Raw genomic sequence first — 14572 nt, 5'->3', positions numbered from 1 at the left:
CGTGATAGCTGTGGGTAGTTATCGGCCTGTACATCCCCTTGCTGGGGTCTGGTTGCTATTTGCAGCCCGGGGTTTGCCTGGCATACACGAGGTTTATTGTCTTTTTCTCTGGAGATTGGCTGTGTGATGCCAATTTCCAGAGGGGGAAAAAAAACAACATGGCCACTGCCATCGGAAAAGGGACCACGTCTCTTTTCTATTTCAGTGGTGGCGGCCGGGAGCAGGAGGGGCGCCGAGACCAGAGCGCAAAGTAAGTTGGGAGAGGAAAAAGGGGGTTTGGTGTATTTTGGTGGGAGAGAGGTGGGGAGAAAACTGGGAGAGGCTCCTGTTGCCTCCCACATTAAAAAAATAAGATGGCGCCACCAAAGAAGGGCCTCAATTGTAAAGTTAACCTTTGTAAACAATAACTGGATACCCAATATTGTTATTGGCCATGTGTAACATCAACATTATTATTATACTATCATTTTTATATGTGGCGTGTATCATAATTATTCCTCCGAGTCTTAATAAAGACCCTAGAGGTCGAAACATGTTTTGGCTGTTTCAAACAAAGACACTTATTTCAGTCAATAATTATTCCACATAAATCATTTATGGCTGTCACAAACAAACATACTTTTTTGGTTCAAAATGATCTATAAAAGACCTACGAACAATCCAATACCTGATTTATTGTCAACAGTGAGCAATATATCTAGTGAGAAAGACAGCTCATCAAGTGAATGTCACAGTCCATACTGCATGTGGATGTACACGTTAATGTGGCATGTTCGCCTGACAGTATCTTGACTTAAAACTGGAAAATCCAAGGTGCACAGAGGACTTCCATCTCCGAAGGAGCCACAATGCAGAGACATGACCAGACGAGGGAATCCACAGGCGACCATTGAAATTGGCTTGTTTTTCTGAAAGCCTCCTTCTCTCTGCGCCTGTAGAAGTGATCTGAACATCGCGAGAGTTTGACTTTGCCTTATAAAGATATCAACCTCTGCAGTACTTATCATGCACACAGGAATGGCCCACCGTTCGCCCAATTCATGAAATTGTGCTCAGTAATAGCACAAAAAGGTCAATAGCTGTGTTAATGTAACATTCACTCCCCACACCAGCCTAAAGCACATCAGGGAACAACAGGGAAACCAACACGTGCCTCGCCGTCCCAGCAGTAAAAAACCATCTGCTTTATTTTAGGCTTGTGGAAGCAAGATGACGCGGAGCATCACAGGTTCGATCCCCGGGTTCGCGCTTAGAAACCTCTGGGTATTAAATGCGTTATAAACACTGACGGACAAAGAAGGGAAAAGAATACTACTCTACCCCAAAGATTTGTCTAGAAACACCAGATTCAGGCAGATACAACTAAATGTCCTGTACAGGACATACATGACCCCACAGAGGGTGGCCAGCTTTAACAAAAAGGCATCGTCGAAATGCCCCTGGTGTGGCAGCAATACAGCTGACCTGATCCATATGTTCTGGACTTGTAGCAAGACGATGAAACTATGGGCCAAAGTAAAGCAGACCTGCACAGGTGCTGGTATTACCAGATACAAATGGGACCCGGAAGATCGCTTACTAGGAGCCCATCCTAGAATGAGCAAATAAAAACACGTAGTCAAGTTGATGGACATCTCCTGCATCCTTGCAAAGAGAACCATAGTGATGGCTTGGAAGTCACCGGGAGGCCCGAGACACGAACGCTGGATAAAAGAGCTGGAAAGATGGACAGAAGCAGAAACCAAAGCCTGGCAAGACGGGGACAACACTGCAGTGGACGACACAAACGATACCCTCGAATCATGGAAAGCCCTTCTGCGAGATATACCCTTCACCGCGGACCACAAACCCCCCTGAAAGAACCGCCCAAATTAACACAACACATAGATGAGACTTATCCAAACTTACAGAGATGCCTGATTTGGACCCCCTCGACACCTGGACCAATGTTCCTCTATATCCCTAGCCCTGATTAGACTCTGAAGACACCACAGCGCCACACGAAGACTGTTTCGGTTAATTGTTCATCATGTTATTATTTGTTAAATGTTACTATTTATAAAAATTAGACATATGGCCAATTCCTAATCTGTCACATGTCAAATACCTTCTATAGGACTAAATGTCAATAAAATATGTTTAAATAAATAAATAAATAAATAACCCATTACAATTACAATTACAATATGGCTTGACTCCAAAGTAGGTTGGGATGGGACAGTAAATGTGCCCTCCCCCAAGTAAGTTGGTTAGTGGTAGAATTTCTGTGCTGTACCAGGCGCAAACCAAGTTGATTTCTTTCTACTAATGCGCATGTGCCATTGAGATAACACTGGTGGTGTGAGGAAGGAGTGTTTGCATGACAAATCATGTGTCGCACAAAAAGCCTCTCACAGTGCTTCATTGAACTGAATACATTCATGCACTGAGTCACTGCTGTGTAGGAGCCGTTTATAGAGTCACATAGCCATACTTTCCTCTTCTTACTCATGGCATTTATGTTTGCTTTGCGGCACGTGTGAGCAGAAAATAAGAAATGGGGGAATGAAATCTGGATTCTATTTCATTAAGCTTTAACTCTTTAATGCAACTCCCCCAGCAGCCTTTTTTAAATATCAACTTTTCTGTTTTTTTGGGAGGCTTTTTCAACAGAAAACCAAAGTTTAACAAAACCCTTCCTCACAAGGGACTACAAATCCCCAGACGTCCTTGTGTCTGTGTAGTTTTGGGCTTTTTCCAACAGCCAATCCCATCTCAGCACACTCCCCATGTCACTTCCTGCCTTCGACTCCTCCTCTTTCTTTGCTGCTCTTCCAACCAGATAAGTCAACCTCTGATTATTGAAAGTGTTAAAGGTTTAGCTTTTTTGAGTGTTTCTTGGCGATTAACAGTATTCTTTAAACTCCTGTTGCATCAGGGGTCTAGTGTGTGTTTTGCATTTCGTTTCAATTGAGTTGCATTTGCCTTTCATGTAACATTGCGCGCGAGGCGCAGCATAGGCTTGAGCCCTTATCATGGGCGGTGAACAGTGAAATGCCAGACGCGCACACGACATTACACACAGCGGTCACCGGGGAGCGCTCTAAGGGGAAATGTTGGAGTGCCCTGAGGACTTTTCTCTAGTGTGAAGCAAGTCGCATTAGGGTAAGGGACCTTCCCTTAAGCGTGCACTGGACGCGCACCATATACAGAAGCCCAGTGGAGCTGCCACACTCTTTTGGGGTTGCCGCAGCCAGCCTGACAAGTAGAGCATCCATCCTTAACATATTATACATAACATTCCATATGGCGAAATCCTCAGAATCAAAAGGAACTGCAGTGATTTGTCTGAGTTTGAACTACACAAAGAAGACAAAATCTTGAAATTCAGAGAAAGAGGATACCACAACATACCCTACGCTAAGCAGAGAATGGAGCCAAACTCAAAGAGAGAGTAGAACCTTTGAGAAATAAAGACCCCAAACCAACGGCTACCAACAACAAAATCAGATTTATCACCCCCTACAGTACAACTACCTATAGATTGGAATATTTTACAACTTGACAGTCATCTCAACAACCACTTGGACCCACAACCATTGATCACCTACCGTAAAGCTAGAACAATCAAAAACCGAGTCAGCCCAAGCTACATGAAATCCATCAAGTGAAAACCACCACTCTGGCAAGCATGTACAATCTACCTGCACTAACAGGTAACCACAAGTGTGGAAATTATAAAATGTGTCCTACTATGTTAAATGGCAAAACCAGCATTGATCTACCGAATGGGTCCCAAAAAAGGATTTACCAGTACAGGAACTGCAACACCAAATGTGTTATTTATGGTATCCAATGTCTATGCAACAGATGGTAGAGAGGGAGCACCATGCACAATCTTCAGACCAGGATAATGGAGCATCTAAGAGCGATCCATAACTAAGATATTAGATAACCATTAGCAGTACACTTCACCATCTCAAGGAGAAACCAGAACTGCTGCATTGCGTGGGCCTTCAAAGGATGGACATTCCCCTGAGAGGAGGAAACAGAAAACAGCTCTACGTCAAAAGGAAGCTAAGTGGATCAGAATCATGGCAGGTGTTACGCTGGCCTGAATCAAGACAATGAATTCTATCATTTCCTATAATGAAATCCATTTATTCTGTACCTTTCCCTTTTTCTGTAGTCTCACTTGTTGTCACCCACTGACACCCGCCACACAATCCCCATTAGTTTATGAGTATACCTTTTGTAAGGCTCACCCATATGTTGCTCCAAACACATGTCACACACTTAGCGGCGACATGATATTTTGTTAGCGATAGGTCTGAGGATTAGCTAAGCACATACACCTCAGCATTCCGGGCATTTGGATTGTAATTATGGGCCATGCCATTTAGACATTGTTTACATTTTTCTTCTGGTCAATATATCCCATGCACTACATTTTTCGTCAATCAGTGTTTATCCAGCACCGCTTCTAGTAACAAGCGCATCCTATCTATTTCATCACTTTATTATATGTAGGGTTCAGCTATTGCTCAGGCCGTCTTTCCTCAACACTTCAAGATGGCGGGTACCAGCTACTGCTTGCCCGTTTTCCTTTGCACTTCAAAATGGCGGCGCAACGCACAACTGCAGTGACGTCATCGCATCCATGCATGTGCACGTGTACGCGATGATGTCACGCGCATTCATTCATCTAGGCGGCCATTTTTGAACACTGAATCAACAGGATCGGCGTTCTAAGATGAAGGAGGAGTGGCTGATTCATCATATTCAGTCGGATACACACAATTGGTGAGTCACCTTTCAAGTCATTTCTGTTCCCTCTTTTTTCCAGGGCTTACATTGCCTGCAAATCTCAATCCCCTAGCCCTGACCATGCATCTCACAGTTAGATATTCATTTGTAATGTGACTTGTTCTGACACCGAGCTATCCTCCATACAGGACCATCCACCCAACACAAAGGAGTCCCATCTTAACTATTCTTTTCCAAAATGAGCGATATAGGGTGAGTTGACATTACTTAGATGATCACATAACGAAGAATCTTCAATCATTATTTATTTGCACCTTTTATTTACATTTACTTATTTAATTCTCCCTCTTATTTCATTTTAGACATACAAAAATGTTTTATGCATCCTGGAAACCTTTGAATAAGTGTCTAAAGAAGAGAATATTTGCTATTTGCTTTCAGTCCCTCCTGATGAACCACGAGACTACAGTCAAAACACGCGTAGAGGACTTTAATTTTGGAGAATTGAAATCTTTTTTTGAGGAATTACATTTTTTCTTTTTCCTTTGGAGGAGCTCTTTCCTTTTTCCTTTGTAACTAGTTCCATAGAGAAACATTATTTACAGTGAGTCTATTTTAGACATCAATAATATTTTGAATCAATAAACAGCCAAACCTACCCAACTGCTTACTTCAGAGTCTTTTACTCAAGGGAAATGCCCCAAGAAATGGATTGATTACAGTTTTCTAGCTGGCGCAGGTGGCCTTGCTCCGCAATTCAATCATATTACGTTTGATATTGGGCAGACAGAATATTTGGCGCTGCATGCTTGCGACAGCTATTAATGCACGAATAGATGTATTCGCCACAGGTTTGGAATATGCCTGCATTTATTGAAATTACTCTGAAAAGTAAAGCACCTGACTTCTGGTGTGGGCACATGCGCATTATGGATTTACTCAAGCTGTGTCCACAGGGGTTCGACCACGACGAAGGCTCTCCCCACAAGCAGCCTGCTTCGTTCAGGAAGTGACAACGGCGCCAATTGCACAGTCTTGCAGGGTTCCACAGCCTGCCATCACTTTGTTTCTATGCAGTAGAGTGGAGACACAAAGCTCAACTCCTGACTACAGTGAGGAGGAGGGGCAGGAGATACATAAGGACCTGTCTTTGAGCTTTAAGAGGGTCGTAGCTGACTCACTGGCCATTGCATTAGCACAAGGGTGCAGCCCATCCAAGAGCGCCCACATGGGCCGGAGTCTCTCATTACTGCAAAAAACACGGGTCCTAAGAGCTCAGCCCTGGCGAGGCAACATTGTCCAAACACCCTAAGAAAAGGGTTGTGTCAAAGGGGGGGAAGACAAGACCCGATAGAGCACCCCCTCTTCTACCGCACCTGGGTAAAAAGCTGGATGACGCATTTTGCAAGCTAAAAGGCGCCTTCTGGCGCGAACGGCGGTACCAAACCTCTCACCCCATACCCCAGGAGCGAAAAACACAGGGGATGCCAATGAAGGTGATGCAACCTCTGATGACGAAGAGGAGGGTGGCGACTATTTATATGATGATGTTGTGGTGGACCAAAGCCACGATAAGCCTAGTCAGCTAAAGAAGACAGCACAAGTGCCAGCAGCTACTCTGGCAGGAGGGGCGACATGGGAGACATGTTCAACCCCAACGACATAGGGCACCGGAAGTCTTCTGATTGGCTTCCCTCTCCAAGGTCTACACAGCGCATTAGAAAGCAGCTGAAAAAGAAAGTATGTTTCGGGGTAAAGGCAGAATGTCCAAGGCCGGAATTCCCGGTGAGGTTATGGACATGCCCAAGGTAGACCCCAAAATGGTTCCATTTGCCACCAAAGTGAAGGAAGTAAGGAAAGGCGTTGCCGGCAGCTGGAAGAGTTGCCAGGACAAGGTCTGTGACCTAGCTGGAATCCCAAGTGAAAATAATGGATTTAGCATAGAGGGCTAAGGATACAGGCAGCCCTGGGGATGCTTTCACCCTAGGTAATTGGTCGCAGGCAGCGGTATGCCTACTGGGAAATGCCAGCGGCACTCTCTCATCAGAGAGACAGCACAGCTTACTGCTAAAAATTGACAGTAAATTGGGGGATCTCGCCAACGATGAAGCTGGGGAAGCTGCGCAGGGAATGCTATTTGGAGATACATTCGCGAAAGAGATGTCCCGGTTTGTGGGCATTTATACTGCCCTTTAGAAAGCACAGACATCCATCTGTAAAATATTCCCCCGGATGTGTTTTCGCAGGGACCGGCCGATACAGCGGTTGCTCGACCGGTCGCTTCAATTCGACGAGGAGGCACCAAGGACCCAGGGCCCAGTACTGGAAACATTGCCAGCATGATGCATTCTTCCCATCCAGAGGGAGAAATCTGCACGGGCGCAGAGGCCGCAGAGGCTATAGACAACAGAATTCTACCAGCGGTAAGTATGCACCACGATCTTTACCCCAAGGTGGATGGGTGCACTTTACAGTATATAGCAAACTGGCAGGAGCTATCAAGTGATGCTTGGGTCTTGCAAACAGTGGTGGGCTTCAGGCTAAAGTTATTAGACTACCCGCTGCTAGCGCACATACCATCAAATCTCAGGATGTCAAGGGAAGAGGAGGAACTCCTCAATCTAGAGTTAAGAAACCTCTTTATACAAGAGTGCAATAGAACAATGTCCGCTGGGGCAAGTGCACTTCTACAGCAATATGTTCCTGTCCACAGGGAGGGGAAATCAAGGCTGATGATCAATTTAAAATAGTTGAACGGCTGGCTCATTTACAGGCACTTCAAGATGGAGGGGATTCACCTCCTCAGGGATATTCTTTGCAAAGCAGATTGACTAGCAACACTAGATTTGAAGGATGCCTACCTGACCATCCCGGTGGCACCAGACCACAGGCAATTTCTCAGATTGTTATGAAAGGGGCAGAGTTAGCAGTTCGCGTATCTACCCTTCAGACTAGCGTCGGCCCCCTCGGCTTTTACCAAAGTAATGAGGCCAGTAGCAGCGGCCATCAGAGACAGGGGAATCAGGATTATCCCCTACTTGGACAACATCCTGATTCTGGCGCAAGACAGGATGACGTTAGTGGAGCAAGTGCAGTGGGTGAATGCTTTGCTGACCTCCTTAGGTCTCCTGATCAATCGGGAGGAGTCAGAGTTAATCCTGAGGCAGCGGATGGAGTTCCTGGGGTTTGTGATAGAAACCAGGAAAGCTACATGGGAATTTCTGCAGTAGAAAATGAAAGCGATCAGGAAAACATTGAGGTTTGTGAGTCAGAAGACGCATATTTTGCTTTTGAATCTAGCCACTATACACGGGCTTCTAGCGTCCGTGATTCAAGCCATATTCCCAGGCCCTTTACATTACAGGGTGATTCAAAGACTGAAGATCAGGCACCTACAGTGGTGGTGTCAGGTTCCACCAATTGGTACCGTTAGACGAGGATGCAAAAATAGAGCTAGACTGGTGGTTGCAAAATATGAAAGCCTGGAATGGCAGAGCCTTCTTCGAAGATGGGCCAGAGCTAGTGACAGAGTTGGACTCCAGCATGTCCGGGTGGGGCGCAAGATGTGGGCAGCTGCAGACAGGAGAAAAATGGTCAGCAGAAGAGCTGCAGCTCCTCATAAACTGTTTAGAGCTGCTAGCAGGATCTTTGCGGTGAGAGCATTTTCCAGAGAGAGAGGAAATTGCTGCGTTGTTTTGAAGAGGGACAACATCTCGGCAGTGCGATACAGAAATCGATTAGGGGTAACCCGGTCGAAGATCTTAGTTAGAGATCGCAAAGGACTTTTGGCATTATTGCCTAGAGAGGAAGATAGCAATTGCAGCAGAGTAATTCCCTAGATAACAGAATGTGGTGACAGAATGGAATTCCAGGTACCTGGACGATGGCAGCTATTGGAGGTTGCACAGGCCAATGTTCTTACAGGAACTCAGGGGGACGTTTCACCTCCAGGTTGAACGCACAGACGCGCAGGTACTTCAGTTGGAGGTTGGAGCCCGGGGCGCTGGGAACGGATGTGTTCCTTCGCAGTTGAGAGGGAGCGCTGCATTATGCTTTTCCCTCATTCATCATGCTGGTGAGAACTCTAGCGATTGTCCGCAGGGAGAAAGCAGATTTAGTGATGGTTGTGCTGCTGTTGAAATCGCAAGCGTGGTTTCCGATTCTGATGGAACTTTCCTCTCATTTTCTGAGGGTGATTCGTCCCAGCCAAACCTGCTAACCAGTCCGGGCAGTCAGGAACGTCAGCTAGTGCTGGTGGGAACGCTGCAACTTCTGGCATGCAGAATATCAGACAACGTTGGACATTGCCTGGACTTTTGGAAGTCGCTGCTGAATGTATCAGGGACTCATGGGCACCTTCCACCCTTAGGGGCTATGACGCAGATTGGGTCAAGTGGGAACAGTGGTGCACAATCCAGCGTGTTCATCCCGTTTCTGCCTCTGTAGTTCACGTCCTAATTTTTCTAGCAGAATTGTCTAGGGATGGCCGACCATTTTGCCCCATAGGAGTATGTAAGTCTGCTATTTCAGCGGGACACAAGAAGTGTGACGGCCTGCCGATCGGGGAACACCCAGCCGTAGTGCGGCTATTGCGATTGTGAGTGGTGAAGTTGGGCAAGCACCCTACGGCCTAGTATAAGGTGCTCTGGGATGTGGAAGTGGTCTTCCGCCTTTTCAAGCAGTGGCCAGTCAATGATTAGTTGCCCATCCTCAAGCTGTCCGGTAACTTAGCAATGCTTTTCTGTCTGGTGTCATGCAGGAGAGTGTCCAATGTTAGGGTCCTAGAGATTAACCGGAAGGTTTTCTACCCGGAAGGGGAGGACTTTCATATCGCTAAAGACTTAGAGTGGGTCACCCGTTATTGCTTACCCGTATTTTCCTGATGAGCAGAAATTGTGTGTAGGTCAATGCATTAGGGACTATGAGAAGGCTACCGAAGTTGTGAGGCCTCGTGGAGTGCATCAGTTGTTGATCGTGTGGTGTAGGAAACCTTTTCATGCGTTCGCTTCCCCACCATAGCTAGATGGGTCAGAGAGACCATGCATTTGGCTGGTATATATGAAGAGATATTTGGAGCTCATTTGGTCAGAGGGGCAATGGCATCTAAGGCCTTTGCGTCAGGGGCATCTCTGCATGATATTTTGAAGTCTGCTGATTGGTCTACTGAGGTGACCTTTTATTTTAAGCCTATTTCATCAGTGTCTTCAGTGATGTTAGGCAACTTTGAACAAGCATAATGCTCTGCTCCGGTCTTGACATAGAATGAAGATTGCACAGGCTTACAGGGCCGGGAGTCTTGATTCTATTAAAGACCCAAAGGCGAGCATTATCCCGCCCTACGCAGAGTGCAGGATGGCAGAGGCCGGGCTCTTGTTTGGCATGATTGTGATACTTAACTGGCATTGTACTGAGATATGGATGTGCTGATTTGGAGTTGCGTATTCGCTCCCTAATTGAGGGTTTGTTTGATCCTTAGGTGACAGACACAAAAACAAATGACCGGAGGGGCTAGTCAATGTTGTTGCAGTGCATGCTGATGTGGCCAGAATTTTGGGACAGAATGGTTTCCCGCGTTGCAGTGGATTGCGTGTTGAGTCTTCGTAAGGCAGAGCTTGTCAGTTTTTTACTTGTTGGATCATCAAAGAAAGAGGAGGAGTTGTAGGCAGGATGTGACATGGGGAGTGTGCTGAGATGAGATTGGCTTTTGGAAAAAACTACACAGACACATAGGGGGTCATTGCGAGCTGGGCGGTAAGGGGTTAATGGCGCCGGTAATGGTGCCGGCGCCGTTAACCCCTTACCGCCCTATTATGAGTCTGCTCACGGGACCCGCAAAGGGCGCCTGGTAAAACCAGGTCAGCAGACTAGGGAGCTAACAACGGGCCCGTTGTTAGCTCCCTTCCCATTCCCATTGAGCCCTATGGGGGCTCGAATGGGAATGGGGATGTACCGGGTCCGGGTTCCCTGAAGGAGGAATTACTGGGTCCTCCAAGGTTGGAATGGCCCGGTAAATCTTCATTTGAGGAACCCGAACCTGGTACACGGTAAGGAGGTAATTAAGGCATGGTTACCTCCAATATCGTAATGACCCCCTTAGACTTGTGGGGATGTGCAGTCTCTTGTGGGGCAGAGTTTTACTAAAGTTTGATTTTCAGTTGTAAAAAACCAAAACAGAAATGTTGATATTTAAAAAAGGCTGCTGGAGGAGTGGCATTAAAGAGTTAAAGCATAATGCTCACCTCCGTGTCTTTTAAGAGAATCAAGACTCCCGGCACTATAAGCCTGGGTAATCTTCATTGTTTGAAATAAACATATTGTGGTTATCCCCTGCAATACATTGATGGGGTGGGAAATTAGACGAGATAACATTTGGCAGCCGCCAAATGTAAAGAGAAGGCAGGAAATGTCACAGAACAGGTGACCAGGAGATGAGGTAACAGGCAGCCAAAGGTAAACAAATGTCAGGAAAAGTCACAGAAAAAGTGATCTGAAGATGAGGCAACAAGCTGCCAAATGTAAACAAAAGTCACAGAACAGGTGACCAGGAGATGAGGTAACAGGCAGCCAAAGGTAAAAAAAAGTAAGGAAAAGACAGAGAAAAGGTGATATAGAGATGTGGAGATGTGGTAACCGGCTGCCAAATGTAAAGAAACGTCAGGGAAAAGTCACAGAAACATGATATGGAGATGAGGTAGAAGACTGCCAGAGGTAAGGAAAAGTCACAGAAAAAGTGATCTGAATATGAGGTAACAGGCAGCCAAATGTAAAGAAACGTCAGGGAAAAGTCACAGAAACATGATATGGAGATGAGGTAGAAGACTGCCATAGGTAAGGAAAAGTCAGGAAAAGTCACAGAAAAAGTGATCTGAATATGAGGTAACAGGCAGCCAAATATAAAGAAACGTCAGGGAAAAGTCACAGAAACATGATATGGAGATGAGGTAGAAGACTGCCATAGGTAAGGAAAAGTCAGGAAAAGTCACAGAAAAAGTGATCTGAATATGAGGTAACAGGCAGTCAAATGTAAACAAATGTCAGGAAAAGTCACAGAAAACAGGATATGGAGTTGAGGTAACAAGCAGGCTTCCAAATGTAAGCTAAAGTCAGGAAAAGTCACAGAAAAAGTAAGCACACACACATCATTGGAGTACTCTGGGAGGATAATTGTGTACTCTACCCGGGTAGATTGTATTCAACGAATGAAAGAGGTGCTTTGCTGTCATCGTAAACCTCAAGTGGTATGGACTAGACACCTCTTTGCAGGGGAGGGATTAGAATGCCTGTCCACCCCAATGTGGAAGCACCTCATACCATGCCCTGCATTAGCACTTTTCATGCAGAAAACTAAGGTGTGCGGTTTGTGGAAATTGTTCCAACAAACTTTACTAACCAATTATCAAAAAACAAAAACATTGGCCAGTTAGTGTTCATCCTTCCTTTACTAAAACAGTTCATAAACAGCAATTAAAACTGTACCCCAACATATCTTTCGTTTGCACTCACACACCCCACACTTATACAAATGTGCGCGTACACACACACATATACACACGCATACACACTTTTATCCCCTTAAGTGCCAAGGACGAGTATGCTCGTCCTTTTTTCCATAGACTTGCATAATATCCTGGCACTTACCACCCCGACACACATGTGTGCACAAACTCAAATGAGCATACACACATGACAAACTCAGATGAACACATACACACACACACATGCACACTACAGTGGCAAATCCGTTTGACATATACACAGTATGCCAGATAGCGAGTGTTACACTTGCACAGTGAAATGCACACACACACATACATACATACAATCACTGAAAGGGACACTTGTGCTGGTCCCTCCTTGTCTGGTTCACATGTTCACAACTTCAATGACAGACTCTAGTCGGTCCCACAGACACTACATGATGTACTTCAAACAGAAATGTGCATTAGTGTCAACTGCAGTTAGCTCTGTAAGATACCTCTGTATATAGCTGCACAGGGGCAAACACATGAGCAATGTGTGATGCAACCAGCTCATGTATGCCGTCACATGATCATTCAGGAATCAGTAGGTTGTGTCGCAGGAGAATTTGTCGGATTTGAATGCATCAGACTTGTTTAAAGAATTAGGCTGCAAATACATCTCGGGGAGTGGGTAATGGAAATAATTAAAGTGGGGGGGAGAGGGAGTTGCGGGGGTCTCCGCTGCATATATTTGCAGCCAAATGGAATAAAGGAAAAAACAAATTCGATGCATCCGAATTCGATGATTTCTCCTCGATGAAATCACATGGAACCGATAGTTCATATACTCAAATGTACAAGGAGAGGTCATGCAGGCACACCAGCCCAGCGAGTAACACCTTGTCACATCTTTGTGAGTTGTGCAAAGACATTGTGCAAACCTAGGTAGGTTGTGTGGCACACAATGTATCATGTGTAGGTAGGAGTCTTATTCATTCTCAAATATGCTGACACTTTGATCCTAAAGTGCTGTGGACACCAATTAATTTCCTGGACATTCCCTGTAGGGCCAGGAGAGACTCCCGGCTCCTGGACAGGGGATACTCCCGGCTCCTGGACATGCCCTGTAGGGTCAGGGGGGACTCCCGGCTCCTGGACATGCCCTGTAGGGTCAGGGGATACTCCCGTCTCCTGGACATGCCCTGTACGGTCAAGGGAGACTGCCGGCTCCTGGACATGCCCTGTAGGGCCAGGGGAGACTCCCGGCTCCTCGACATGCCCTGTAGGGTCAAGGGGGACTCCTGGCTCCTGAACATGCCCTGTAGGGTCAAGGTATACTCCCGGCTCCTGAACATGCCCTATAGGGTCAGGGGTACTCCCTGCTCCTGGACATGCCTTCTAGGGTCAGGGGAGATACGTAACTCAGGTTGCAGCTCCGGGAGGCCAGACGTTACTGCGCGGCTCGTACCCAGAGAAACTCTGGTCTGGAGCCTCCCTGATGGTCGTGCGTGGCTCATAGCAGCCGCGACTCACTTGCACATCCTCTAAAGACTCATGGTGGTGTGGAGGAGGGATGTCTTCTTCAAAGGAGACCACACTTAGTGAATCAAAGTTGCTGTCGTCCGTAGACTCGTCTGTCCCTGTGTCATAGAACTCACAACATTGCTGCAATTCCACCGGCTTCATGCAGGGCTGGAGCTCCACAGAGTTTAGGGGAATATCCAGCATGAGGTCACACAGGCACATCCTCCCATGATGCCTTGTACACGCCGCCTTCCTGGGAGTCTGCTCTTCTGCGCTTGTCGGATACAATGGCTGACCGTTGCTTCCTTGTGACTCAGATGAAGACCATTCCAGATGGATCCGGAGACGCTGAGGAATCGGGGGTTCGGAGGCATTGCTGCCACAGTAGACATCCTCCAACAGGCCTGCTGACGATGAGGACTGATCTGGCTTCAAAGAGTCATTAAGCCCTTGCTGGTCCAGAGGGCAGGAGATTGAGGAGTCCAAATAGGGCTCGTATCCACAAGCGCGAGATCCAAAACTGTTGGTGTGGTAACCACGGTCATGCCAAAATTCATACTCCCCGGTGCGCTGTGGGGCAGCTGGAGTCGCCCCTTCTGTGTCTGAGTCTCCTTCTGGGGAGTGCCCATCTAGAAGGCACAGAGAGATGGAGTTCACCTGCAAGTCATGGTCTGGAACTGGATGGGAAAGGTCCACCTTCTGGTCGCCGGTCATCATGGCCTGCATGAAAAAAAGAAAGAGAGCGGTCATGAGACCATGCACAGCCACATGGGCACCACAATTTTGCTTCATGCTCAAGAGACCTCATGATTGCTAGAATTCCCTTATAAAGGCAAGGAGCA

The 14572-nt window shown here is 46.5% G+C and overlaps 1 protein-coding gene across 2 annotated transcripts in view; it reads right to left on the bottom strand.

Annotated features, from left to right (window-relative positions):
• Nucleotides 1-654: 654 nt before the first annotated feature.
• LOC138570243 (uncharacterized) overlaps nt 655-14572 on the bottom strand; it is a 205309-nt gene continuing 191391 nt past the window's right edge. For both annotated transcript variants that reach the window (XM_069648991.1, XM_069648992.1), the window contains one exon: nt 655-14450. In XM_069648991.1, coding sequence (XP_069505092.1) covers nt 13629-14450 — 822 coding nt within the window. In that variant the 3' untranslated portion in view covers nt 655-13628. The remainder of the gene's footprint in view (nt 14451-14572) is intronic.

This window comes from Ambystoma mexicanum, chromosome 2q (genome assembly GCF_040938575.1).
Source record: "Ambystoma mexicanum isolate Mex_15411 chromosome 2q, UKY_AmexF1_1, whole genome shotgun sequence".
Lineage (NCBI taxonomy): Eukaryota > Metazoa > Chordata > Amphibia > Caudata > Ambystomatidae > Ambystoma > Ambystoma mexicanum.
The sequence above is the reverse complement of the archived record's forward strand: the minus strand, read 5'-3'. Positions and strand labels throughout refer to the sequence as shown.